The sequence below is a fragment of the Euwallacea fornicatus genome, chromosome 21 (assembly GCF_040115645.1).
Source record: "Euwallacea fornicatus isolate EFF26 chromosome 21, ASM4011564v1, whole genome shotgun sequence".
NCBI classification, from domain to species: domain Eukaryota; kingdom Metazoa; phylum Arthropoda; class Insecta; order Coleoptera; family Curculionidae; genus Euwallacea; species Euwallacea fornicatus.
The window spans coordinates 690798-718793 of NC_089561.1; the positions used below are offsets into that span (position 1 = coordinate 690798).

The 27996-nt window shown below is 43.8% G+C and overlaps 1 protein-coding gene and 1 long non-coding RNA gene across 5 annotated transcripts; one reads left to right on the forward strand and one right to left on the reverse strand.

The window, feature by feature from the left end:
* The first annotated feature begins 7 nt into the window (after positions 1-7).
* On the forward strand, positions 8-27993 carry kst (spectrin beta chain, non-erythrocytic 5 kst). 4 transcript variants are annotated; one of them, XM_066294644.1, is made up of 26 exons: positions 8-215; positions 12917-13092; positions 13188-13472; positions 13527-15157; positions 15566-15946; positions 16096-16696; positions 16752-17422; positions 17488-17725; positions 17782-17921; positions 17974-18557; positions 18610-18977; positions 19033-19251; positions 19313-19609; positions 19666-19811; positions 20177-20236; positions 20305-22018; positions 22114-23955; positions 24189-24888; positions 24945-25224; positions 25277-25658; positions 25842-26097; positions 26161-26490; positions 26540-26925; positions 26975-27110; positions 27375-27464; positions 27638-27993. In XM_066294644.1, the coding sequence occupies exons 2-26, from the start codon at positions 12973-12975 to the stop codon at positions 27781-27783; spliced, it is 12003 nt and encodes a 4000-aa protein (XP_066150741.1). In that variant the 5' UTR covers positions 8-215; positions 12917-12972; the 3' UTR covers positions 27784-27993. The 4 variants fall into 4 exon arrangements, with proteins under 4 accessions (XP_066150741.1, XP_066150738.1, XP_066150740.1 ...); XM_066294641.1 differs by lacking the exon at positions 8-215 and adding an exon at positions 9232-9390; XM_066294643.1 differs by lacking the exons at positions 8-215; positions 27375-27464.
* On the reverse strand, positions 5821-9042 carry LOC136345695 (uncharacterized). Its single transcript, XR_010733185.1, has 3 exons — positions 7377-9042; positions 6631-6855; positions 5821-6564 (listed from the first exon to the last, which is right to left on the reverse strand). It is a non-coding gene; the product is annotated as an uncharacterized lncRNA (long non-coding RNA).
* Positions 27994-27996: the final 3 nt, after the last annotated feature.

The following is a 27996-nucleotide window of genomic DNA, read 5'->3' on the forward strand; positions in this document are numbered from 1 at the left end:
CCATTCCGAATTTAGTTAGAGTTCTTCGGTAAAAGGCGAATTGGTGCTTGACCAAACGACGCGGTTTTCGCCCGAACATTACATGTATCTGTGTGGTTTTTCGGGCATTTGTGTGTGCGTTTTTCGAGGATATAGTGTCTGAACTACAGTACTGTGTGTTTTGGATTAACTTGGCATTATAGCAGCCAATAAGGGAAGAACTAATTTTTATATAGGTAAGCCCAGAGATGTACGGATTAACTTCGTGGGATTGTAGAGCTGCCACAGCTCGAGTGTAGATTAAAAGTTTACCGTTTTCACGTGTCTAACGCTCAAGAAATCGGGATAACAAAGAAAAGGCATTGGGGCTTCCAGTGGCCTTCAGCCTCAGCAAACAGACCCATCATGGTACCACGAAAGTGGTACTCGCCATCTCAAGGACGTGCCTTTTCTGCCGGAAAAAGAATCAACTAACTGGCCATATTCGTCCTCATGGTATTATTCAATGGCTCTGCCTGCATGCGTAGTTCGTTAGCAAATACCATCTTTTGTTTAAGTCCTGAAAGGGTGAATATTACAGGAGATATAGTTGAATAATTCAGGCCATTCACTCAATTAATACCTACCAAGCAGCGGAGCATTTCTGTGAACTATTTTATTCAATTTAATGATTATTAATCAAAACTGAAAAATCAACAGTCCTTGCCGACATCCCATTGTTCGGCGACATCGCGTGTGTCTCGGTGGATACCCTAAAAGTGAATGAAATGTCAAAATGTGACACATTCGGGATGGTCCTAAACCGGGGGATCGGACAACCAGGTTGATCGGGTGATAACGATGTTCTCGAACCTGGGACGGTGACCAAGAGGGTAAAAAAAAAATGGGGGGAAAACGGCGAAGACGCGCGGGTAGAAAGCGCGACAGTTCGTCGAGCATAAAGCTGGAAGAACCGGTGGAGATACACAGGGTGTTGCTTAACGATAGTGTCTTAATGTCGTATTAAGATGCGTTGCTGAACGCACTTCGCCGAGACGAATACTCATTTTCTCGATACCTTTTTCAGAGAAAACGTTCTTCAAACGCTCGAGTCAACGTCTAAATCTCGAACGTCTGCACACAGGGTGAAACCAGTCTCCCTTCTGCATGCTCGGTGCGGCTCCGTTAAATGAGCAATTAACGTGCCACTTTAAATTCAGTTTTTCAAAGTAAAAGTAAAATTAGAAGGAGAACCAACATGACTAGTTGGTTAATTAATGGAGCAGCCGCGGCTTCTTAACTCAAATAAGCGAATCATGGGAAAATCTCTACACATCATCCAAGATATTTGTGTATTATTCCAGGGCAACAATTTGAATTAATGTAAATTAACTGCGATAATGATGATCGCATTAATTACCATTGTTGTCTTATTATTAGTTAAGAGGGTAATTAGCGGCCTGATAAATGGAATTCGCTGATAATTTGGTACATTATTTGTCTAACAAGAAGCTTGGCCTCGATATAAAGAGGAGCCTTGCGTACGCGACCAAAAAGGCGACTTTTCAATAATTAGAGACGCATTATTCCCCCTTTGTGCCAGGCACACATGGCTTTCTTCTCCTTTGATGTGCTATAGAACTAAACAAGGGTTTCCTCCACATCGGCAGCATTCCTTGTTTCTATCTTTAGAACCGGAGGCGTGTTACACCCTCGCAGAGGCCTTTTGGCTTCTTTATGCGCCGGTTATTTAAATTTACTACCAGAAACGTTACATCGCATTGCTCATGTCTGTCTTTAACCGGGATAATTACCCGTGAACTTGCGTGTGGTTAGCCTTTCCAGGGACCCCAAATTGGCATTTGTGTTTAGGATTCCTCACCCGTTATGTATAAATTTATCAGTGAATCCGTGGATGTGGTGTATGTTTATTATTGCGAGCACGGGAGCGGTAAGTTTCTTTCAAAGGCGCGGATTTTGCTTTCTGGAAAACTTGGTGCCAGATTCTTGGTCGCTGCGGTCTCACGTAGGCGAACGAAACTGACCGAATCGGCCATATAATACCGCGACCACGAAAACTGGTTTCAAAAAGTAGGTGAGTTTGTCCACACACCGAAGGGGCTCATTTCTGTGTCAGTGAGTCAATCCGCGTCTCCGGTAATAAAACGATAAAACTGCATGTCCGATATGTTGATAGCGACCAGTTGCGCAATTCCCTTGGGTCAATGGTAGCCGTCTACTTAGATGAAACTGTTACTAAGACTTCGGTTAACGGTCGTTTAATACACCAACCAACCGCAGAACCGGAGCATTTTGAGGTCCATTAAAGCTTCGCAGCATTTACGGCTCTACGACAGGGAATTTGCAAGATGTGAGATAATGAAATTAGTTGCCAATGTAATAATAATAACTATAATAGTAATGAGAGGATTGGATACGCGAAGTTAACCGGTTCTTAAGTAGGTGAGTTTATTGGCCAAAGAGCGCGGATATCTGTGTCAGTTGCGGGATGGTGTTAAATAACAATAATACGCTTAATTTCGCATTCTTCAGGAGGATTTCCCATTAAATTCTATAGGCGATGGCGTCCTTTGTCTTCGGCTTCGTGAGAGTAATGAATAAGAGAGATTTTAAGAAAAGTCCCATGTGCTCCTACACATCAGCGATCGGCCCCATTTCTTTTGCTTATATTCAAGGGAGAAGTTCGGGTATAACACACATTTCCGCCTGTCCCTGTACGCGTGTCTGAAAGGCTGATTTTAGATAAAGATCGGTGTAGCAACAAGGGTTTTAGCTTCAGGGGTCTTAACATAAGGGTCCTGGTCATAACTGGTTTAAGTGCTTAAAACCGACTCATACTAACACGAAAAACACATTTTACTAATGCGTTTCTCCTGTTGCGACAATATGGGCGCGATGCATTCCACCTCTAATCTTTCGGATTTTCGCCACTCTTTCATCACCACCTTTAGCAAATCGGAGATGTTACGCTAAAGAGATAGTCCTTCCGGTACTTAATACGCCAAAAGGAGAGTAACAGATATAAATAGTTCCAATTTATTAGTCTTCGAAACGTAATAATTACATCAGAAGAGTGTAGGGAGGTGACATCAGCCCGGCCTCAGGCGTTCCGGTGATGATGACACTGTTGCAGATCACCTTTAACGGGTCTTACATTGTATGTTCGGTGGTCACCACATGGTTTAAAATAGTAATTAAACTGCTTCTGGCCGCAAAATGGCCGCCAGGTATTATGCACCTCGGTCCAACGTCTCATGGAAAGCAACTGTGGCTGCATAAATTCGGCCATTTTGACGGCTGACGAGAGATCTCGACAAAGGGGTGAACTACAATCCGTGGTATGTGGGTGGATTATTAGTTCATCGGTGTGTGCGTACCGTACCCGAATACCATACGAAGTAATGGCCATAGCACGAACCAACATTCTTCCACGTTTCATGTTCTGCTTTGTACCTACGCGGAATCGGTACGCTACCGGCATCTTTCAGTTTCCTCATTGTTTGACGGCCGATTTACTGGGTCAGGATGGGTGCTGATTATAAATCTTAATAGAAAAAGCTAATTATTTATGTAGGAGCAGCCTCTACGTTGTTTACGAGATGGTACTAAAGCAGAGCAAACAACCATTATTTTACAAATACCACGCCAAAGTGAGATCTAACAATGAGTAATTGTTCTTCGGCAGGCCGTTAATGGTCCGAACGCCATTTTAGTACGGAATGTACCCATAAGGCTTTGTTTAATTATGTTGTTATATAACTTTGCTTTGAAAAATTCCGTTCGCGTATTAATGAGGGAATAATGGGTTGCGCTGGATTGCGAAAAAAAGCTATTTGTATCACGAAAAGTCCAGTACCACACCATTGTTAGTGAAAACACTAAAAGAGCGATTATAAACTTTAGCAGACGACGAACGGGTACTCCGATGACGTCGTTCTTTTTGTGTTTTTGTTATTCAAACGGCCGTCAATTTGGGGCTATTACATTTGTCATTTGTTTCTTGAATCCTAGAAACGTCACAGCTTCCAGCTTTTGTATCCCAATCATTGGACACTAACAATGGCGGTCGTTATTTCACGAATTAAATTTAAAAAATTCCTGTTTAAAGTCGTGCCCAGTTTTACAAGTGCATTTGTGAAATTTATAAAAAAAATACCGAGAAACTATCTCCATTAATAAATAATTTGAAACTACGTTAACCGTAACAGCAAACAGAACTTTTCCCTGTAATTTTCTCCTCTCGGTTGTTGTCATTAATTTCGCTCAAATGATTGATTTATTGGTCGATAGACCATCTATATGCTTTAATAAACCTATCAGTATTTAAATGGGAGATAGGTAACGGCAAGAGAAAGCCCAATAATTAATGCAACGGAGCCAGTATATCTGAATTACATGATAAGCAGATGCTGGACCCCTCTGAGACGACCAAACTCGAACGGTGATTAACGCCAGCGCCCTTCACCCCGTTTGTGTTTCTTCTAATTTCATCAAAATTCCAACAGCGGTTGAAACTGTTTTATTCGCTACGTTTACGACATTCTCGGTATTCATTCACTGTACTATAATAAAAATGTGGCTTACGTGTCGCAATAATAATAATTTAATCGAGAAGTGCTTAGGTCGACATTATATTATTTATAAATGCCAACAGCTTCAGGAATGCAAATTTTTCCCTTGCCGGTTTCGGAATCCGCGGATAGATTTATGTATCTCATTCAGTTTTATTAACAATGGAATTGGATGGTGCTTATGAGCCAACGGTTAGCGAAAGACACACCCGGTGTTTGTTTTCTGTGTCGCCTTTCGTTTACCGATATTTTTCCATTTCACAATCAGTCATCGCTTTATTTAAAAGTTTTAAAGCGTTTGAGGGAAGATTTACGAGGTGCGGCACCGTCGTATGTCGATTGACGATTGCGTTCGGTCATACAGAGCCGCGTTCCAAAAAATCTTGTTGACTAAATGGCGACTAAATATGTCCATTATTGTACATTTCTCTGTTTGAAAGACAAACGTGTTCCAGTTTAACGATTATTAAGCCATTTCTGAGTAAGATGTAATAAGGCCGCGAACGACGGTATGTAAATGATTGTTTTCATGTGTTTTTGCGACCGTCGAGAATGTGTTTCACCGAGGAATAAAAGTCGATTACCTTGGCGAGTTTAAGAACGAGCGTTCCAATATCGCTCGCATTCTAGCCGATTAACATTTCACGTTATTTCGTTAAATGGATTTAGAAAAATTGCATTTGCCGCGGTCTTCTAATCGCATTGAAACCGCACGGTTTATTGCTCGAGCTCTGCGAAACGACCACTAATGTTTTAGACGGAATAAACGCAATCGTGAATCCTTTCCTACAACTTCGATATGAACTGAATATTTAACAACCATTGCCACACCTAATGCCACAAATATACAGGGTATCCCATTTAAAGCTGTAAAGATCACTCGAAAACGGTATGTTGCATGGAAAAGTTTCAAATAGAAGTTGTCCGGTAAAGAGAGAGGGACGCGTCATGGAGATGATAACTTTTAGCCAAAATGTCATTTCAATAGCGATTTTTTCCAAGAGACAACCCTGTATTTTTTCACAGATCCTTTTAGAACCTCAAAAAATGAATATTTTTTATTTGGACAATTGTTTATTAGACGTTTTTCCACAGAATTATCCTTGCTTTTGTCCAACTTATGAGATAGGCGAAATTATTGCATTTTTTTTCTAAAAAAGTTTTGCAATACATATTCTGTATAAAACTCATAACAATCCGTTCATCCAATCAAAAAAACAATATATATATATATTTCTATTAAAAAAAAAAAATAATAATAATTTGGCAAATTAATTCAAAATCCTGATTTGAGAAACTTACGTAAGCAAATGTTCAAAGCAACGTCCTTCCTGCTCCAAACACGTCTCAGCTCGTGTTCAAAAAGAACTGGTTGCGCTGCGCAATATCTCCCCGTTTATCAATCGACACGCATTTTCAATTCTCCTTTTCATGTGGTCTGCAGTTGTTGGCACTTCTGCACGAACTTTGTCCTTTGAAAAATTCCAGAGAAAAAAATCTGGTGAGGTCAGATCCGGCGACCTAGGAGGCCTGCTCACTGGACCGCCCCGTCCAATCCATCGATATGGATACATTCCATCCAGAATCTCACGAGACATTCTAATGGGCTGGACAGCGGTCATCGCCATCCCCCGTCTAATCTCAATCAGAGCGTTTTTTTTTTTAACAATTCCTGAATATTATCACGCGAGAAATTGCGGTACGTTTCTCCACTCAAGTTTCCTTCAACGAAGAAAGGTTCAGTTGAATATTCCTCAATAATACCGCACCATACATTCACTGACCATGGTCTGTGATGTTCAACGGCGCTAAGCCGTTGTGAGCTTATAACACTCCAAAAGTGCAGATTATGGCGATTCACTGCTCCATGGGGCGAGAACAAAATGTTGGAGAAGAAATTTGCGTTTTCAATTAATTGTTGCTCTGCCCAATTACAAAAATTGACTCGGTTTTCAAAATCAGTTCTATGGAGTTCCTGATGTGAGGAAATGTGGTAGAGATGGCATTTATTCACCTGCAAAATTCTTCGGACGCTTGTCTTTGATATTCCTGAGCCAGCAGCAATTTCAAGAGAACTTACATGAGGAGCGACGGCAACAGCTGCAAGATCTGCTATTTGCCTTCGTGTGTTGCACTTCGAGAGATATTGCGTTTTTTTTTTCCAACGTTTTGGTTCCTTTGAAATTTGTAGTGGTACCGTTGAAAATCTTCCAACCGGAAACTCGTTCGTCCGGAAGTCTTTCAGCATAAAGTTCTACTGCCCGACCAACATTTCATTCAGCCTCTCCATTAACAAAAAACATTTCTAATTTTCCATCCAAAGTGTAGCGAACCATTTTATTTGTTGAATTTTGAAAGGGAAAGAATAGTTTTTCAATAGTTTCGCACAAAACCATCAGATTGATTGTCGAAGAAAGAATATCGATTTCCTGTAGACCTCGCCACAAGGGAAATTCTCACAAGAGGAAATTTAAGAAAATATTCTCTTTAGTGCAAATAACTTCTTTTTTCGATTTGATAGAAGGATTGTTATGAGTTTTAAGCAGAATATGTATTGCAAAACTTTTTTAGGAAAAAAAATGCAATAATTTCGCGTATCTCAAAAATTGGACAAAAATCAGGGATAATTCTGTGGAAAAACGTCTAATAAAAAATTAAAGATTTTTTATTAGACGTTTTCTTACAGAAAAAATTAAAGATATTTATTTTTTGAACTTCTAAAAGGATCTGTAAAAAGATACAGGGTTGCGCCTTGAAAAAAATTGCTCTTGAAATGACATTTTGGCTAAAAGTTATCATCTCCATGACGCGTCCCTCTCGCTTTACCGGACTTCACGGAAACTTTTTTCATACAACGTTTCGTTTTTGAGCGATCTTCAGTCACAGCTTTAAATGCAACACCCTGTATGCGGCCGCGGAAAAAGCATTCATGCATCATAGAAAATTACTTTATGATACGTTTTATGCAAGAACCTCTTGAATTTATTTATATTAATTTGTGCCTGTACAAAGTACGCGATCTAAGCTTTTTAATACTAACTTAACGTGTGTTTATGTTATCGCTTAACAGAAGAAACGTTGCGTATTTCGAAAAATGTTCAATAAAATAGGAAAAAAGTACTCATACAGTGAAATGTTATTTATACTATGGTATCGGTGTATGGTACTGTGGTGATGGTATAATTGGTACTTGGAGGGATGTTCTGTTGCTTTTACTGTGGCAACTGAACGTCGTGGAATTGAAACTATTAAATTACGTGTCACATTCGGATCGATTTCGTTCCATTCTTGTAATAAATCGGCTTTCGGTTCCTCTTCGTTCGTAATTGGAGGTTTCCGAATGCGTCTGTCTAGTTCTACCCATAAATTTTCGACCGGGTTAATGTCTGAAGGTTGTGGAGGTGTATGCAACCCGTGAGGAGTGTTATAGAGCGGCCACAGACGGACTATCTCTGCTGCACGTTTCGGCTCGTTGTCGTGTTGAAAATGATAACGACCCTCGAGGTGCAATCTGTCGGCACCGGCTGTTAAATTTTCTTTTAAAACATTCAGATGGACGCGTCTGCCCATAATGCCGTCCACGAAAAAACAAATTTCCCACTCCAATGGTCGCCACACACCACCTCTCACCGCGACACCACCTCCGCCATGTTTGACGGGGGGCCTTAGATTTCCTTTGTTCAACGCAGTTCCTGGTTTCCTTCGCACTAGTTCCCGTCCATTGGAATCCCAAACGCCGTATTTGCTTCCAGCAGAGAAGGTGACTTCTTCCAGAAGTTAAAGGCTTATTAACACGTCAATTTGAAAACTGGAGTCTTTTTTCCCCGTTTGCTTTATTAACGTCAGACTTTCTTCTGGCTACGTGAGCCGTGAATCCCGTCTTGTTCGGGGAATTTCTAATGGCTCTTGGTGTGCCACTCGCTCCAGATCTATCTCGCAAGGCCGCAGCTGCGTCGGATGGACTTTAAAGTGGATTTTTTCATACTTCTTGATGTAAAACGCTCATCTTGATCATCCAGTTTCGATGGTTTTCCAGACCGACGGCCGTCCTCGATATTTCCGGATACTTCATATGTTTTTATACAATATATCGAACTGTACCACGACCTTTTCCTCCAGTCTCACCGACATCCCAGAATGAATTACCTTTCTTAAAAAGCCCCATCTCTAGTTTTCTCTCTTCGATTGTTGCTTCTCTACGTTTTGAACTTATTTTAGGCAAAGCGGTACCCAACGTCCACGAGTTTCTAAACACACGATTCAAATGCCTGCAAAACTTCTTCGTAAAATTATGACGTCATTTCTGAGTATGGGCTGTTCGGCGCTTGCCGTGATTCAAAACCCCATGAATACTCCTTTCCCGATTTTATTGAACATTTTTCGAAATATGCAGCGTCTTTTGTTAAGTGATAACGTAAGTACACGCTAAGTTAGTGTTAAAGAAGCTTAGATCACGTACCTTGTACTGACACGAGTTAATAGAAACACATTCAAGAGGTTCTCGCATAAACTCTAGTATAAGGTAATTTACTGTGATGTATGATTTTTTGTTTGGGCGATTGCACATATCTGAGCAATTCTCGACGCTTAACATCATTATCTCATCAGGTTGGAGATAAGTTCTAGGTATGTATGATAAAAATCCAGTATCAGTAGTTTTACGACTTAGTACTGGTACCTACGTCAACTCTGTTGATAACACGAGAAGTGTAACGGTTTTGTTATGGAAAATGCTTCATTAAAGAGCAGCATCTCGTGACCTGGCCCTTTCTTCGATTACCAGAAAACATGGAGAGACGGTATCACTCGCTACAGCCTGCGAATAAGCAATTTTCACATGGTATGTATGTGGCTTGATGCAGGGCGTAGTGTTTATTTCTGAATTTAGCAATTATTGCAATCGGGTCGGCGAGTGTTTGCTCTGTAGAACAGCGGGTATTAGAGCAGAAAAATTTCCAATGCGATAAGGGGGAAATTTCAGATCTACGGAACTTGTACTAACACACTTGCGAGCTTGTCGTCATGTTGTTTATTGAAATATGGCGGCTAAAAGTCAAGTGGTTTTATTACCTAATGCTGCCTTAATTAAAATAACCTGCGTCAAATCTATTTTCGGGACGGGTTTTAACTAATTAAACACACATTATTGCCACGAAACTACAACGGAAACACACTTAAATGAATCGTTAGAACTCGATCCCGAGTCTGAGCTATTTTACTTGATATCGACGGCAGATCTACAAACAAACAACCCTCCTATTGTGTGTGTGTGTGTGTGTGTGTTTTTTTCTGTAAATTATGAAGTCATAAAAATTTCTATGCAAATAGTGCACCCACACTCATGTGGGCGAGCTGTGGGCCGCATGTAGTGTAAACAAAAAGAAACACTCAATGACTCACAATTAAAAAAGCACGCGGCGACAATACCAATTAACGCCACTGTGTAATGTCAATAATTATGAGATGTTAATTAGGCCTAGTACCGTTAAGAAGACTCTTCAATTCGAACGGCGGCACTGTAAGAGGTTTGTGCTAGTTTGCGTGCGTCCGCGCCGCTCAGGGAGTTTATTTGGGGCGGGGATTGGTTTGAAAACTCACGAGCGCGTTCGATCTTCCACGATTTTAGGACGTCGCTGAATTCCTCCAATATTTATTATTCTCTGCGTAAAGATAAGATACGAGAATTTCACGATTGATTGTCGTATGAGCTATTTATATAGATTCATAAACGTGTTAGTTCAAATGCATAATAATCGATCAAAAAGAATTAATCGATGTATGACATAAAGTTAAACCGGGAGGTAACTTGACCCTAAAAATATTTTATTTCGAGTCGCGGTATCGCGACCCGGATAGCGATTTCACATTGAAGTCAACGTTGAACTCGGAAGTTTTGGAATTGGACACTTAATCTGAGGACCCTTAAGTAAATGTGAACAAACAAACAGTTAAGCCGCCACTTCAGGTGTTATTATTAAAAGTGTTCTTTCTACAGAAAAAAAATTCGTCATCGTTTCGGATTACAAAATTTGATATATTACCCAATTTGGTGTCAATATATATATATATATATATATGGGTTTTGAGTAATAAAAATAAGTTTAATTGTGTTGAAATCTTAAAACGATTAAGTAGATTTATCGTTGTAGCCACATAACACAAATCGAAAGTTGCAAGAATTTTCAGGGCCGAATCCTCAAATACAACCTGAACTATCTACATTATTTAAACTTCAAACTTTGCACTGCACCCAACAACATTTTTAGCCGGCTTCGGTGACCTTCGGCATATACAGGGTGATGAAGCAGCTGCCATCCAGTGCTGGATGGAGAATATTGAAATGTGTCAAACTCCATTGACAATGATCGTTAAAATCACATCGGAGTTTGACACATCCCGTCAAAAACGAGTGGCCAGTCGAGGCGGGCAGTTCCTTCAATAATTTTAGATGAAGTTTGGAATTTTTAGCGTTTGCGCACAACTAAGTACAGCGTACATCAAGCAATGAAGTTGCGAAGTGGATGGAATGACACTTGAAAGTGGGGTTTGACAAGTGTTATCGGGTTTATGGGGAGTCCCAAGATTAGATCATTTGCTCTTACTTTCCGAGTACCTGGGTCTGAGTTAATATTGACATGGTGTACTATTTATTGCAAATAATTTTGATCGATTCGTAATTTAACCGTCAGACAGTGCAAATACAAAAGTGTCGAACGTCGTAAAGCAAATTTTCTAAAGTCTCCAGACCGTTTTTCGTGTCAAATGATAACACCAAATTCGATGCGAACATAGAACGAGTTTTGACATTAAGAGTGTCAATAATTTTGCTCGAAAAAAGATAATTTTTCAAGAAATCTGTAAGGCACGCAAAGCTCGAATGGACACGATCATAATAATTTAATGTTGGCATTGGTTTTGCTGCAAGGGAAATGTTTAAACATGCAATACATGAAACCATTAACGCAGCCTTAGGGAAATATTCCATAAATCATATTATTACACCTTTCTCTTGAGTTTTTTTTTAACCCGTACATGCTGCTCTTCATTATGGTGATATGTTGTCGCTTTAAGAGAATCAACTCGTCTGCCTTTTTTCGAATCAAAATAGATTTAAAATAAAACACACATTTACCGGAATTTTTGTACGAGAAGCGCGATAAATCACAGTTTTGCCCCACTTGTCTTAAGATAAAAACGATAGTTTAAAACAGGCAGATGGTAAGATGTCCTTTATCGGGCTAATAAACCATCAAAATTTCGACGCTGTTTCACCATTGACCTTCGCACACAATTGCTCGATTCTTTCGGCTGATTCAGGGTTCATGGCTAAATGGTCGCGTCTAGTCCCATGCAAAACTATGTTCACAGTTTGTTTCGGTGCTCGATATTCAAATTTATGCCCATGTGGCCGGTAATTTAATGCGGGCGAAGCGGTTTTGGTCCTTCTGTCATGCTGAGGTTACACGCGAAGAAGTGAACTCGAAGTTCACAGTCGAGGCGTGTCATTTGACGATTTGGCGACTGAAATATTTACGTTCGAAAAACGCCTTTGCTGTCAATTAGAGACTCCCACGATTAGAGTCGGTCAAGCCTTACGTCATAGATAAATGGAGTTTTCCTACTGGTTGGCCAAGCGGATGATCACGTGACATTTACCTGTGGCGGATTTGTTTGCGATTCGCATGGGCTGTCGAAGAGGACAAAAACGCAGTGGGGCCTAATGGTGATCTTTAAGCCGAAAACGGATTTTGTTCCTGTGGAAACTAGAGATTTTGGAGTTTTCCCACTCTCGAGACTTTACTCTTAACCGATCATCTGTGGCGGTGTTGGTTAAATTGCGCTAAATGAGAGTAAATGCGCGGCGGAGAAATTTTTCTGTGGTTTAAAGATTTAAGGACATTTTGGCTATCTGTTTTTTTTTGCTTTATAGGGATATAACATCGACGGGCACGAGCGAGACCGAATATGGCGGTTTTACGTATTTTTTCTTCAATTCAACTCGCGATTCTCGGGAAAGTTATTATTTTTCGGAAAAACTGTGACATCTACTGTCCATAAATACGATAAACAAATACCTCATTGTTAAAAAAAATTCGGATTATTCTTTCTCTAAAGATCGGCTTCTCCGGTCTAGGCATCGATAAATTTATCGGTTTATCTCATCATTATTAGAACCATATAATCATCACACGGAAAGCCTTTAAATTCCAATCGATACCTTGGGAAAACCGTCATCCGATGCAGGTATTACGATATTGGATTAATTCTTCGTACGGATTCGTTATTAGAACATGTTTTTCCTGTTTGTGATCTGATTTATTTACTCATACATGGAGGAAATTTTAAAATCTCCTTTCTTTTTTCAGCTGGTTCGCTGCAGTATGAAACCAGCTCAAGCTATTCACTCCAGCACAGAACCAACATGAGTCAAAGGGATGAAGTTCAAAAGTTCGAACAGGGTCGGATCAAGGTTCTACAGGAGGAGAGATTGCACATTCAGAAAAAAACGTTTACGAAATGGATGAACTCGTTTTTACAGAAGGTTAGTTGGAAAAATGATAGTTGCGTTCCATAAGTAGCTTCAGTGACCTGCTTGGTTTGCGTAATAACATCGGTCAATGACTTTTCATAATTTAGGCCCGTATGGAAGTAGACGACTTGTTCGTCGACTTGGCAGATGGAAGAAAACTACTAAAACTCCTCGAGGTGATATCGGGTGAGAAATTGGCGAAGCCCAATAATGGAAAGATGCGCGTGCACAAAATCGAGAACGTCAACAAGAGTTTGGCGTTCTTGCACACGAAAGTGCGGCTGGAAAGTATCGGAGCCGAAGACATAGTCGATGGCAATCCCAGGTTGATCCTGGGATTGATTTGGACCATTATTTTACGGTTTCAGATACAGGAGATCGAAATTCAATTGGTAGGTGTTCGATAACCGAACGTTTAAATCTTCATTGTCTTCGTTAATTTTCAGGACGAGGAAAACGAGAGCAGCGAAAGAAAATCGGCCAAAGACGCTCTTCTCCTGTGGGCCCAACGAAAAACGCACGGCTACAATGGAGTTGAAATCAAGGACTTTTCCGGTTCGTGGAGGAACGGTTTGGGCTTTAACGCCCTTATCCACGCCCATAGGCCCGACCTATTCGACTACAACCGTCTGGTCGGGAACAGGAACTTCGACAACCTCAATCACGCATTCGACGTGGCCAACAACGAGCTGGGAATTCCCAGTTTGTTGGACGCAGAAGATATTGACACCTCAAGGCCGGACGAGAAGAGTATCATGACTTACGTAGCTTCATATTATCATACCTTCGCTCGCATGAAAAACGAGGAAAAGAGCGGCAGGAGAATTGCGAAAATCGTGAGCCAAATGGTAGATGCAGACAAGAAGAAAGGCCACTACGACGGTCTCACCACCGATCTTTTGGACTGGATTAATCAGAAAATAGTGGAATTGGACGATAGAGGCTTCTCGAACTCCCTAGAGGGCATTCAGGGTCTCTTGGTGTCTTTCGGTCAATATAGAACCCAAGAGAAACCTCCGAAATACAAAGAGAGAAGCGAGATCGAAGCTCTATACTTCAACATCAACACTCAGCTTAAAGAACTGAGACAACCAATGTTCAATCCCGCCGATGGGAAGCTGGTGCAGGACATTGAGAGGGCTTGGGAGATTTTGGAGAAAGCGGAACATCAGCGAGAGGTCGCTTTGAGGGACGAGTTGATGCGGCAGCAGAGATTGGAGCAACTCAACTACAAATTCGGCAAAAAGAGCATTCTACGAGAAGGTTACTTGAAGGAAATGATTCAGGTGTTATCAGACCCTCGTTACGGGTCGAATTTGGCGCAAGTTGAGGCCACAGTGAAGAAGCACGAGGCGATTAGCGCGGACATACTGGCAAGGGAGGAGCGCGTGCATGATTTGACTCAAATGTGCAACGAACTAGTGAAGGAAAATTACAGGAATTCCGATAAAGTCAAGGCGAGAGAGGCGGAAATTATGCGTCAATGGAAGGAGCTCATAACACTCCTAGAGAAGCACAAAGCGAATCTTAATAGAATGTTGGCGGTAATGGCCATCCTTAGGGAAATCGACACCACTTTAGCCAGCATCGAACACCTAAAAATCGACTTATCATCCACGGATATAGGAATTCATTTAATGGCAGTGGAGGATTTGCTGCAAAGACACGCGCTGCAGGAATTGCAAGTGTCAAGTTTAGGAGAGAGCGAGAGGAAACTGGTGCGAACAGGAGAACAGATAGCGGCTCAAAATCCCAAAGAAGCAGATTTAGTTAAGAAGAAATTAGGAGATCTATTAGAGGCTTACAAGGAGCTTAAAACAATCAGCGCTAAAAGAAAAATCCTTTTGGAAGAAGCGAGAAACTTCTACCAGTTCATCCAAGATCAAGAGGATGAGGAGGGGTGGCTAATTGAGAAGCAAAGGATTTGCCAGGCCGGAATTACCGCAAAGGACTTGAGAAGCGTTCTATCGTTGCAACAGAAGCACAAGGCCTTGGTGGACGAAATCAAACGGAGGAGGAATAAGTTCGACCAACTGGGGGCTACCGGGAAGCAGCTCATTTTTGAAAAGCATCCCAGGTAGGTTTTGGTTTACTTCGCGTCCACATACGACGCTAATACACAGGGTGAGTCAGAGATTACTCACTACCGGGTACGACTGGCGCCTCCTGGAGGCAATGTCAAAATAACCCTGAAACTCATAATTCTCACACTAAAAGCCCTAAAACTATCAATTTTCAGGCTCATCCCATGAAACTTTTCTCAATTATCGAGATATTTTAGAGTAACATTGAAACTTTCAAAAAACGATGAAGCTCTTAAACCAGCGACATTGACATAAGCCATGTTGAGCGCGATCACAACACTCTGGCGTCTAATATCTCCAGTTTAGTGTTGGCCCATTCTCTCCCTCACCCTGTATAAAAAATGTATAATAAATATTTAAAAGTAATGGAAATCCATCGGGGCTAAAATGTATTGTTTTAGAGCTGCCGAAATCGAGCAACACATGGACAGGAACAAGAAAGCCTGGGAACTATTGGAAAAACTCGCCCAAGAACGAGAAAAGCAGCTTGCGGACGCCGCTGAAGCTTATCAGTTCTACGCGGACGCCAATGAAGCCGAATCGTGGTTCCTGGAAAAAGAATCGATTTTGACTTCGAAGGACTTGGGCACAGACGAGCCCAGCGCCGCTGCTCTCCTACAGAGGCACAAAGATCTAGAGGGAGAGCTCAAGGCCTACCAGGGCGATATCCAGAGCTTAAACCTGCAGGCCAACAGGCTTATCGAAGCGGGAATCTCCAATTTGGATTTGAACGCCGAGGTCGATGTTACGGACAATTTTGAGGACATTCAATATGAAATGAGGTGAGTTTCAAAAGAAAAAACAAAAACGTAATTTTCTATTTAGTGTATTGAAACTATGCAGAGAATACAAAATCATACAACGTCGCTATGTACGTGTTTGTTGTTCATACGCCTTTGCCGAAATTTAACCTTATTTCCCCATTTTCCAGAATGGTAGCAACAGAAGTGATGGTGGACGAACCCGTGGAAAAAGTCGAGTACCGCACAATTACCGAAGAGAAGACGGTGCCTCAAGTGCGCTCCCTCTACCCGTTCAGCGACCACGGCCTGACCATGATCAAGGGCGAGGTGATGTTCCTCCTCAACAAGAGCAATCCTGACTGGTGGTGTGTGCGTAAGGCAGATGGTAGCGACGGCTTCGCCCCTGCCAACTACGTTGTGGAAATCGAGCCCCGGATAATCCAGGTGAATGTGCGCAAGCCCGAGACCGTTCGCACTGTGCAAAAAGTGAAGAAAACGAAAATGGTGAAGACGAAAGTGCCCGTCAAGGTGCGACGCCCGCCCAGGCCTGCGAAGAGGAAACTGGACGACAGCAACAGCGTTCCCAAGAGACAAAAGCAGTTGAACGATACCTACGAGAGGTTGCAGGATATTGCAGCCTCCAGACGAGCTTTGCTTGAGGACTCCATAAGGTTGTTCACGTTCTATAGGGAGTGTGATGATTTTGAAAGATGGATTAAGGATAAGGAAAAGATGTTGGCTGTCGAGGACTCCAACGACAGTGTCTTGCAGGCTAAAAGAAAGTACGAGGTGAGTTTCGTTATTGTTTCTTTTGCGCAAAAATTTTGAATTTGCTGTTACGTAGAAATTTGTCACGGATCTTTCTGCGAGCACTAGAAGAATGGACGATCTCGAGAGGGAGGTCAAAGAATTTGAGAAACAAAATCATTCTCAAATCGACAAAGTCCGAGCGCGCTTCCGGCAAATCCAAATGGCCTGGCAGAAACTCAATCGCCTCAAAGCCCTGAAAGAAAAGAGCCTCGAGGGCGCCAGCAGTGTTGAGCTATACAACAAACTCTGCGAAGAAGCGCGAGACTGGATGTTGGAAAAATTGATGCAACTGGAAGACCCAGTTTCCGGACACGACCTAAAGACCGTTCAGGCCTTGCAGCGAAGACATGACAACCTAGAAAGGGAGCTGGCCCCAGTCGAAGAGAAAGTCAACAAAGTCACGTTGTTGGCAAATGATGTCCAGGCTCAGTATCCCTCGGAGAGGCGCAATATCGCTGAGAAACAGAGCGAAATCGACAAACTGTGGGCCAAAGTCAAGGAGAAAGCGGTACAGAGGAGGGCGAGACTTGAGGATGCAGTGGGACAGCAGATTTTCACCAACGGCGCCAAGGAGCTGCTCAAGTGGGTGACTGACGTTAAAGATCGATTGAATGCGGATAATTTGGTGAAAGACGTACAGACTGCTGAAGCTTTGATTAAGGACCATCAGGATTTGAGGGCGGAAATACGAACCAAAGATGACGAGTAAGCGCGAGGAGTAACCCACGTAGCGCTAATAATTTTTCTATGGATTCAACGTTTATTTTCAGATTCCAGCAGCTGATTGATTTGGGCCGCAAACTCCTCAAAACAAACCCTGAATTGTTGGAAGTGAAAGATTTGATCGACCGTCTAGATGCGGAGCAAGCCGCCATTTCCAGAGGATGGAAGGAGAAAGAGCATTGGCTGCAGCAATGCCTCAAATTGCAAGAGTTCAACAAGGAGGCAGACAATATCGACGCAGTTACATCCGCCCATTTGGCCTTCTTGGAATTTTCCGAACTCGGAGTGAGATATTTATTCAGCTTCAAAAGTACCTTTCGCTTACGCGACAACGATTTCAGAGCTCTTTGGACGAAGTGGAGGCTCTGCAGAAGCAACACCGCGCTTTTACCAACACCCTCACTGCCCAAGACGAGCGACTTGCCGCTTTCGTTAAGAGAGCCGAAGCTTTGATTGCCGAACAGCATTATGACAGCAAAGCGTAAGTTCACTCGACAAAAACAATGACAGCAATTGACAGAAATGTAATATAGCATAGCAAATCGGAGGGATCAAGTGTTGGAGAGACGCAAAGCCGTAAAAGCCGCCTGTCAGCAGCGTGCCAACGCATTGGACGCCTCGAAGAACTACCAGGAGTTCTGTGCTGAGGTGCACGACCTCAAAGTCTGGCTGGCCGAGAAGCAGAAAACCGCCTCTGATGAAAGCTACCGGGACTTGAATAATCTGGAAAGGAAACTGCAGAAACATGAGGCGTTTGAGCGCGAACTGAGAGCCAACGAAGGACAACTGCGCAGCGTTACTAAACTAGGATCAGCTTTAATTGCGCAGGACAGTTATCAGAAAGACGACGTTGCCAAGGTTTTGGGGGAATTGGGGGAAGCCTGGAAGAATCTAGTGGGGGTGTCCTTGGAAAAGGGCAAAAGGTTGAGACAGGCGGAAGCGCAGGAGACGTACAACGCTGCAGTGGACGACGTGCAGTTGCGGCTAAATGAAATCGACGCAAGTTTGAAGAGCACAAACGTTGGAGTGGACCTGAGGTCTTGCAGAGACTTGCTCAAGAAGCACGAAGCCTTAGAAATCGAGCTCAGCCAAGTCCATAACAGAGTCCACGATTTAGGTAATTAATTTATTTCATCAATTGAATCGAGCGTATTCGTGTGTTTGCGTAGGGGTTCAAAGTCACGATATGACTGACGATGGGCATTTCGACTCGGCCTCAATCAGGCAAAACGCCTTGGCCAGCGAAAAACGTCTGAAAGACCTCGAATCGCCCACTTTGGCCCGACGAGCGGCACTAGAGGAAGCCCTGAGGTTCTACATGTTCGGATTCGAAATCGACTCGGAGCTGCAGTGGATAAAGGAGCACATGCCTTTGGCCACTTCAGAGGAGGTCCCCAATAGCCTGCACCAAGCCCAAAACTTCCACAAGAAGAACAAGAAACTTCGTGAAGAGATTGTGGGTCACAAGCCTGGAATCGACAAGGTTCTGGAGTTGGGTCAAGGATTGATCGATCAGGGACACCCGGAGGGGGCTAATGTGAGTTTTTCTTTCGAGAATAATTTATGGACGAAAATCTTTATTTTGCCTTTAGATCAAGAAATTGTGCGATAAGTTGCGCGAGGCCTGGGCAGAGCTCGACAACAGCACCGCCAAAAGGGCAAGCAAGTTAGACCTGTCCCTTAAGGCCCAACAATACTTCTTTGAAGCCAGTGAAGTGGAGTCTTGGCTTAATGAAAAAGCCAACATTCTCGACAGCAACGATTATGGAAGGGACAGAGATTCGGCCACCAAACTCCTTACTAAACACAAAGCAAGTTCCCCTTCTTTCATTAGGCATTTGAGGGGAAAACTCATTGTTTTTTTTTGTACAGGCCCTAGAGCTGGAATTGGACACTTACAACAACATAATCGCGGAAATGGGCCATGGGGCGCAAACCATGGTCAAATCAGGCCACCCCGATGCCAAACTGATCGCAGAAAGACAGGCAGGGCTGGAGCACTTGGTGAGGTCCCTACAGAGGAAGGCGGCAGTTAGGCAACACCGCCTGATGGAGTCGCTATTCCGGCACGAGTACTTTGTGGAATCCGACGAACTGGAGAGCTGGATCGCTGAAAACTTGTTACAGGCTTCATCTGAGGATTATGGACAGGATTACGAACATTTATTGGTATAATAGTTTCAGGGCTGGAAGCTTCGTTAGTGTGCAATCGTACGTTTTTACAGCTACTGAAGAACAAATTTGACGATCTGAAGCACAAGATTGAGGCCGGAGCTGAGAGATACAAGCAGTGCGAGGCGCTGGCTCAGAAGCTGTTGGCTAATGAAAATCCCTATAGTTTAGATATTCAGAACAAGCAAAATCAACTAGAGTAAGTGTATGTTTGACGACGTAAACTTCAGCTTGTGGGGGTGTAGTGTGAGGTTTTCTGTGTGTCCTAATCGGCGAGGTCATGATTCTCCAACTAGCAAAAAAAATTATTTAAATTTACGACCGACAGATTGCGTCGCTTTGGCTATCAGAGAGTGACCAGGTGCGGCTCATCTCTTTGATTTTCGTTTTCTAAGATTTTGCTGGTTGGGACACTTTTAATGTGCACGCACACCTTTCGTTTTCCGTGCATCTTGGCAGATTTGCACGCTTCGTTATCAATAATAATGATAATACAATCTGCCAAGCCGGCACTGCAATTGCACCCTTAAAAAATCACATGGTGTGGGAACTAACTTGTTCTAGAATTGACACTGTCCCGTCAGAGGCGTGCGTGGAGGTGCAGGAAAAGCACGACCGTGTCAGGTAATTTTCTAACATTACCACTCTTTATTTACCTCCATAAAATGTCCCTAACGGTCGATTCCTTATAGGCGATCCTGGGACAATCTGCACGAACAAGTGAAGAAGCGGGAAGAGCGTCTGAACGCAGCCGGTGAAATCCACCGGTTTCACCGGGACGTGGCGGAAGCCCTGCAGAGAATCCAGGCCAAGAACGCCGCTTTGGGGACCGATTTGGGGCGAGACTTGAACTCCGCCATCGCCCTCTTCAGGAAACACGAAGCCTTCGAAAACGAACTGGTCGTGCTGGAGGCGCAGCTGCAGGTTCTGGTAGAGGACGCCTCGAAACTTCAGAAGATTTACCCCACAAACAGGAATAAAATTCAGCAGCAACAAGCTCTGGTGGTGGACGCTTGGAACAGTTTAAAGGAACGAGCAGATCTGCGCAAAGACCAGCTGCAAGCCAGTATCGACCTGCAGAAGTTCCTGGCTCAAGTCAGGGATTTAACAAATTGGGCCACAAATCTCAGACTGACGATTAGCGCCGAAGAGCACGTGAGGAGCGCCGCGAGGGCTCAGGTCCTAAAAAGCGAACACGAGGCTTTGAAGGGAGAAATCGAGGCCAGAGAAACGGACTTCCAGTCTGCAGCCGATAACTTAGCTGCGATGGAGCAGACCGGGCACTACGCGGCTGCAGAAGCGATCGAGAGATACAAAGTTCTCATACAAGAACGGGAGAAACTGCACACGGCTTGGCAGCTGAAGAAAATCCACTTGGACCAGTTGTGCGACTTCCACATGTTTTTGAAAGAGGCCAAAAGTTTGGAAGACGCCTCCAACGTGCAGGAAGCCGCGCTGAGCCACAAAGATTTCGGCGACACTGTAGATGTTGTCGCCAATCAGCTGAAGAAGCACGACGCGTTCGAGAAACTAGTGGCGCATCAGGACAAAAACTTGGAGGCTTTGATTCAAACGGGGAGTAAGCTGCTCAAACAAAACCACTACGAGAGCGACCAAATTGCCAAGAAATTGGCGGAAATTCAAGCGAAAAGACGGAGGATTCATCAGATGTGCGCGCAGCGCTCCCAGCAGCTGCAGGACGCCCTTTTGTACGCCGAGTTCGTCCGCGACGTGGCCGAGGCCATGACTTGGATCGCCGAGAAGCAGAAGAAGATGGACATTGAAGGGAAGATGAGCGACAACATCAATTTAGAGGAGAAAATTAAAATCCTGCAGAAACACCAGGCGTTCCACGCGGAGGTCACCGCAAACATTGGCAGGATCGAGGAGGTCCAGACGAACGGACAAAAACTCATCGCCAAGAAGCACAAAGCTAGTCCGGAGATTCAAAAACAACTGAACGAACTACAGAGAGTATGGGCTATGTTCATCCAAGACGTAAACCTCAGGAACAAGGGATTAGAAGAGGCTCAAGATATCCTCACATTCACCAACCTCCTGGAGAAGCTCGAGGCCTGGATCAGAGACAAAGAGGTGATGATCCAAGCGGGAGACACGGGGAAAGACTACGAGCATTGCCAGCAGTTGCAAAGGAAACTGGACGACGTGGACAGCGACATGAGAATCGACGATGCGAAGATCAAGAACATCAGCTCATTGGCCGATAAACTAGCGAGGCAGGGACAGACTGGAGTGGTGGAGAGGAGGGATGCTTTCATCGCAAAATGGCGGTCGCTGCAAGGTGCTTTGAACGGGTACAGGGCTCAGCTGGCAGCGGCCTTGGAAATCCACCTGTTCGATCGAGACGTAGCCGATACAATCGAACGAATCAAGGAGAAATGCAAGGCAAGTAGTTACTATAATACCCCCAATGTGAAAAGTGCGATATTTACTCCACGTCTCGGCATCCAAGTTCAAAGAGATCACTTATTTCGTTACAGGCCATGGAAGTAGATGACGTCGGTAAGAGCTTGGCATCGGTGGAGGTCGTTTTGCGCAAGCAAGACGCACTCGAAGCCGAAATCAAGGCGGTCAAATCCAAGGTGGACGATGACCATCACGTGGAGGCTATCAACCTGAGCCAGAAGTACCCGCAAAACTCCGATCACCTCCAAGAGAGGCTGGAGACCATCGAAGATCTGCTGGTCAAATTAAGCGAGGCCAAATTGCGCAGAAGGCAACAAATAGAGAAAGCATACTTCCAAGAGAAGTTCAAGTCCGACGTCAAAGCTTTGGAGATTTGGGTCAGTGAAGCGGTCAAGAGGATGGAGGCCTATGACAAACCGAACAGCATTTCTGATGCCGAGGCGCACTTGCAGCTTCACAAGGAAGTCCGGGCGGAAATTAAGGGCCGGCACGAGGCCTTCAGATGTTTAATTCACGAGGGCCAAACTTGCCCCCTTAAGGAAGCTCCGGTAATCGTAGACAACGTCGCCAAATTGCAACAATTACAAGACACAATCGAAGGGGCTTGGGAGCAAACAAAGCTGGAATTGGACCACGAGTACAACATTCAAGATTTCAAAGAGCAGGCCAACCAATTGAACAACTGGCTGGCGACCAAAGAGGCGTTTTTGAACAACGACGACGTGGGGGACACGCCGAGGAGCGTGGAGACTTTGCTGAGAAAACATGCAGATTTCGAGGCGATGCTCGAGAAGCAATTGGTGCGAGTGAATGAAGTATCGGTAGTCGCCGAGAAGATACTCACTGTGAAACCCAGTTCTGAGGTCACATCAAAGCTGAATGCCATTCTGAATCGGAAGAACCGGTTGCTGAACAAAGCAGCGGAAAGAAGGGACACCTTGAATAAATCCAAGGCATTGCAGCAGTTTTTGCACAACGTCAATGACGTGGAGATGTGGCTGAGCCAAAAGTTGTCTGTAGCCGGAGACGAGAGCTACAGAGAGCCGAGCAATCTGCAGAACAAGATCCAGAAACACGCCACATTCGAGGCCGAAGTTATCGCCAGCGGAGAGCGCATTCAAAACGTGGTGGAAGAGGGCAAAGAGTTAATAGCCGCTGACCATTATGCCGCAAATGAAATCGGAATAAGATTAGATGAGTTAGAGAATGACTGGAAACACCTTCTAGAACTATCGACCCTCAAGAGAGATAGGCTTAACGAAGCCTATCAAGCATTGCTCTTCAACAGGTCGTTGGAAGAATTCGAAAATTGGCTGAACGAAGTCGAAGCGCAGGTCAATTCCACGGAAACCGGCAAAGATTTGGTGACCGTAAACAACCTTCTGAAGCGTCATACTGCGTTGGAGAACGACGTGCAACAGCACTCAGAAAACTGCGAGCAGATCCATGAGGCCTCAGAGCAATTCATCAACAGCGGCCATTTCATGGCGAACGAAATTAAAGAAAAGGCAGAGTCGGTAATTACACGCTTCCATCAATTGAAAGAGCCGCTGCAAGTGCGCAGAGACCTCCTGGAGTCTGCAAGTATGCTCCATCAATTCACCAGAGATGTAGAGGACGAACTGCAGTGGCTTCACGAGAGGGAGGGTTTGTGCACTTCCTCAGATTTGGGGCACAACTTAGCTGCAGTCCAGAGTTTGCACAAGAAACATCAAGTGATCGAATCGGAGTTAGGTGCGAGGGAGCCGATAGTCGCGAGTTTGGCTTCGCGAGCTACTAACCTGACTCGGTCCAACCACCCCCTTTCCCACATCATAAGGGAGAGGGCTAATCAAGTGAAGGAGCAGCTAACACAAGTGAGAGATTTGGCCAGTATTAGGAGGTTGAGGTTGCAGGACGCCTTGGAGGCACATTTGGTAAGCAATTACGCAGTAATTCTTAAAACCACGATATGGCTACGAGGCACTTTCATGCGATTGAATGCTCGGGATTTGGCGCACTACGCCTCGCGGGCCATGTTGCCAAATTGTGATTTATTTTTTGTTTTTGGGGAAAAATCCATAGTTTCTATCAAAAATTCATTCATCAGCTTCATGTTTGCTGTTGACTCTGAGACATGAACTAAACCAGTAATGTTGCAATTTTCCAGTTCTACCAAGAAGTGAGCGAAGCCCTGACCTGGATCAAAGAAAAGAGACCTTTCTTGGCCACCAAAGAGGTGGGAAAGGACGAGGATTCGGCGCAGTCTTTGCAACGAAAATTGGAAGCTTTGTCTCTGGAAATTAAGTCTTTCCAATCGGTCGTTGACAAACTTAAAGGCACCGCAGACAAACTAATCGAGAGAGAACACTTCGATTCGGACAACATTTCCCAGAAGAAGGTACAACTGGAAATCGAATTCAACGATCTTAGAAAACTGGTCTCGGAGCGCGAAGTACGCCTGGCCGAAGCCTTACAGTACTTCGGATTCATCCACGAGTGTGCCGACGTGCAAGACTGGATGCGCGAACAAACTAACAAAGCCGATTCGGAGGAATATGGAACCGATCTGGAGCACGTGGAGCTACTCATCCAGGCCTTCGACACGTTCCACGCGAGTCTGCTTAACAGCGAACCTCGCGTGGTTCAGTGCATCGAAAACGGAAACGGAATCATCAACGCTAAAAGCAGCTACAGCTCGGAGGTGCAGCAGAAAGTGAGTGAACTGAGGAGCTACTGGGAGGATTTGCTGGAGCTGGTCAATGCGAGAAAGGAGGCTTTGAATGGGGCCAAGCAGGTGCATTTGTTCGATAGAACTGCCGAGGAGATTATTTCCTGGATTCACGAAAAAGAGTCCGATCTTATTTACGGTAAGGACTTGATAAACTGAATTTGTCATTGAGGCTGACTTTAATTTTAATTTCAGGGGCGTACCTGCAGGACTCTGAGGCAATTGAGCAGCTAATTCGGAAACATCAAGCTTTAGAGACGGAGATGAAGGCCATCAGAGAAAGGGTGGAATATATTATTCAAGAAGGCGACAGATTAGTTAACGAATATCCGGATACCAAGGACCATATTGACGATAAAAAAGAGGACACTTTGTCTGCCTGGGAAAATTTGCTGGTAAAAGTGGAGAGAGAGCGCGAATATTTGCGGCAGAGCGAGCAATTGCAGTCGTACTTCGACGAGTATCAGGAGCTTTTGTAAGCATTTTGAGGAGCTCATAAAACATTCCTTAATCGAGCTTGTTTTTAGGGCCTGGATCAACGAAATGCTGGCGAAAATCACCGCGCCAGATCTGCCTCAAGATTGCAATGAAGCCGAACTGCTGATAGTCAGGCACAAAGATTACAAATCTGAAATAGACAGTCGGTTACCCGTTTTCACAAAGTTCTATCAAAATGGCGAAACCTTTATCGAAAAAAATCATCCTTTGGCGAACGATATCGAGGACAAGATTACGATTCTACAGCAGCGCATGGAGCTGCTGATCAACATTTGGAACCAAAGAAAGATAATATATGACACCAATTTGGATGTGCAGCAATTCAAGAGGGAAGCACAGACGTTGGAGAATTGGCTCGTGCTCAGGGAGGACATTTTGAGGGAGGGGAAGGTCGGAGAGAGTATCCCGCAGGTAATTTTTTACTTTCAGCTCTATTTTAACCAGTTCGTAAGGATGAAAGACCATTCGCCAATTGACAAGAATTTTAATATACTTTCTTGACAATTGGCGAGACACAGTGTAATCGTCGATGGTGAATTACGATTTCCTACTTAAATGTAGAAGATTTTCGATCATTATTTACTTTCCTTTTAGGTCGAGGAACTTATACGAAAACACCGCGATTTCGAAGAAACGGTCAAATCCCAGGAAGACAAATTCGAAGCTTTAAAGCGGCTGACGTTGCTCGAAGCCGCGTTTGCAGACCAACTTAAGCAAGAAGAGCTTGCCCGCAAGGCCGAAAAAGAGAGATTGGAACTGGAGAAATTGGAAAAACGAAAGAGGCAAGAAATGGACCGTATTACGCAGATGCGGAAACAGGAATCTGGAGACCGATATTCGGAAATTCCTGGTAAGTCTCTTATTTCTCGTTAAATTGGTTCATTCATAAAGAGACATTTAAATAACCTTTTAGAAGAGCAACTAAATGGCCAAGCGGCGCATTTGGGGCCTCCTCCCTCCGGAGGATTCGGGTCACAACATATGGGTACGCCCTCCAATTCATCCCCCCTGATTTCCGCGGTTCGAGCCGCCTCTCCGCCGTCTACTGGAACTCCCATTGTAGTGAACTTGAGAAAAACTAATTCCGTTGCTCAAATGTTCGATAGAGACCGCCTAAGACGAGGCTCGGATAGTGCGGTCAAAAGGGCGGAGAGCATGAAAGTGGGCCCTGGGTCCAAACCGGTGAAAAGGACCCCCTCTTTTACTACGCGAAGAAAAGGGTCTTTTAAAGCAAAACATCCAGGTTAGTCCCATGAAACCAGTCATCGTATGGAACTAAATTTTTTTGTTAGATGTGGAGTTGCCACCTGTCGAAGCCGAAGGCTTCCTCGAGCGTAAACAAACCCTCCTCCCTGGCTCTAAGAGAGCTTCTAATCGAGCTTGGAAGCATTCCTATACAGTTTTATGTGGACAGCTTCTGTGCTTCTTCAAAAACAAGGACGATTTCGCGGCCAGTAAAGCGAACAGCGCCCCTCTCACGATCCACAATGCTTCGTGTTCTGTAGCCGAAGACTACCACAAGAGGAAGTTCACTTTCAGATTGATTATAGTCGACGGATCAGAAGTACTTTTCTCCTGTAATTCTGAAGTAGAGATGATGGACTGGGTCAATAAGATCAAGTTTAGGGCGCGGTTGCCCCCCAGCCAACAATTGCTGCATTTCGACGTCCCTAACAAGGTAATGGAGCAGAATATTGCGATTGTTATAAGCTAACATTTGTGCACAGGAGGTGAATGATGAAATGAGCTCGCAGTCCAGCAGAACCTCTAGCCCGGATGTCTCGGATAATGTGGTTTTGAGGCATGAGACGAATTCCAATAACGGGAGCGTCGGCTCGTCTCACTCGAGCAGGCACACATTGGGTGAGTCAATGAGCTGAAAACAATCCACTTCTTCAGTTAAACTGAGCCGAAAAATCGAAATCAGTACGATGGTTATCCGGCAGCCAATTTGACAAGAATTTTGTCGATATTTGTCGAAGATATGATGTAATATACATACACTCCACTTGCCAATTTACAACTACAAGTTTTATCTAGCATTCTCATGCCCTAATACACAATTAACTACTCATTATGTGTTTCTAACTCTTGATGATAATAATAACATAACAATCGGTCCAGCAGAAAGTCCTCCGCCACCCCTGCCCCGAACAGACCCACCAAATTATAACTCGAAGAGGTATAATATGTATGAGAACAGCGGAGGCCCCTATGGTTAGTTTTCAGCATGAAAGTAGCATCAGCAACTAACTCTTGCACTGTATTTCTGTCTTTATTACTGCACACTAACCCACTAGCATTCAATCTTCTTTTGCAGATAATTCTCTAATTCTGTAGTTTTTCAGCAAATTCAAAGAAAATATGTGATGTTTTTATTTATTTTGTAGACACTTATGCTGCAAGTTCCAGACCAGAGTCACAGCAAAGCTCCCCACCCAGACCAAACTCTGTGAGGGAACAGGATAAAATGACCCATCGCATTCGGGAAGCCCTGTTTGGTAAAAGGAAGAGGAGCTCCCAAATGCAGCAGTAGTTAGTTCTAATAGTGGTATAATAATTATTTTGTAGGATGTGTTAAGTTGCGCAAGCTCTAAGTATTAAGTGAAACCATGTATTTGTAGCATTCTGTTTATATAAATGTAGTGTTTGTAAATAAGAATTTATTGAAGATACCAAATCAAATTTTATATAATTTCTATATATTTTTATTATTGTCAAATAAACGCGTTTATTACCATTGCAACTC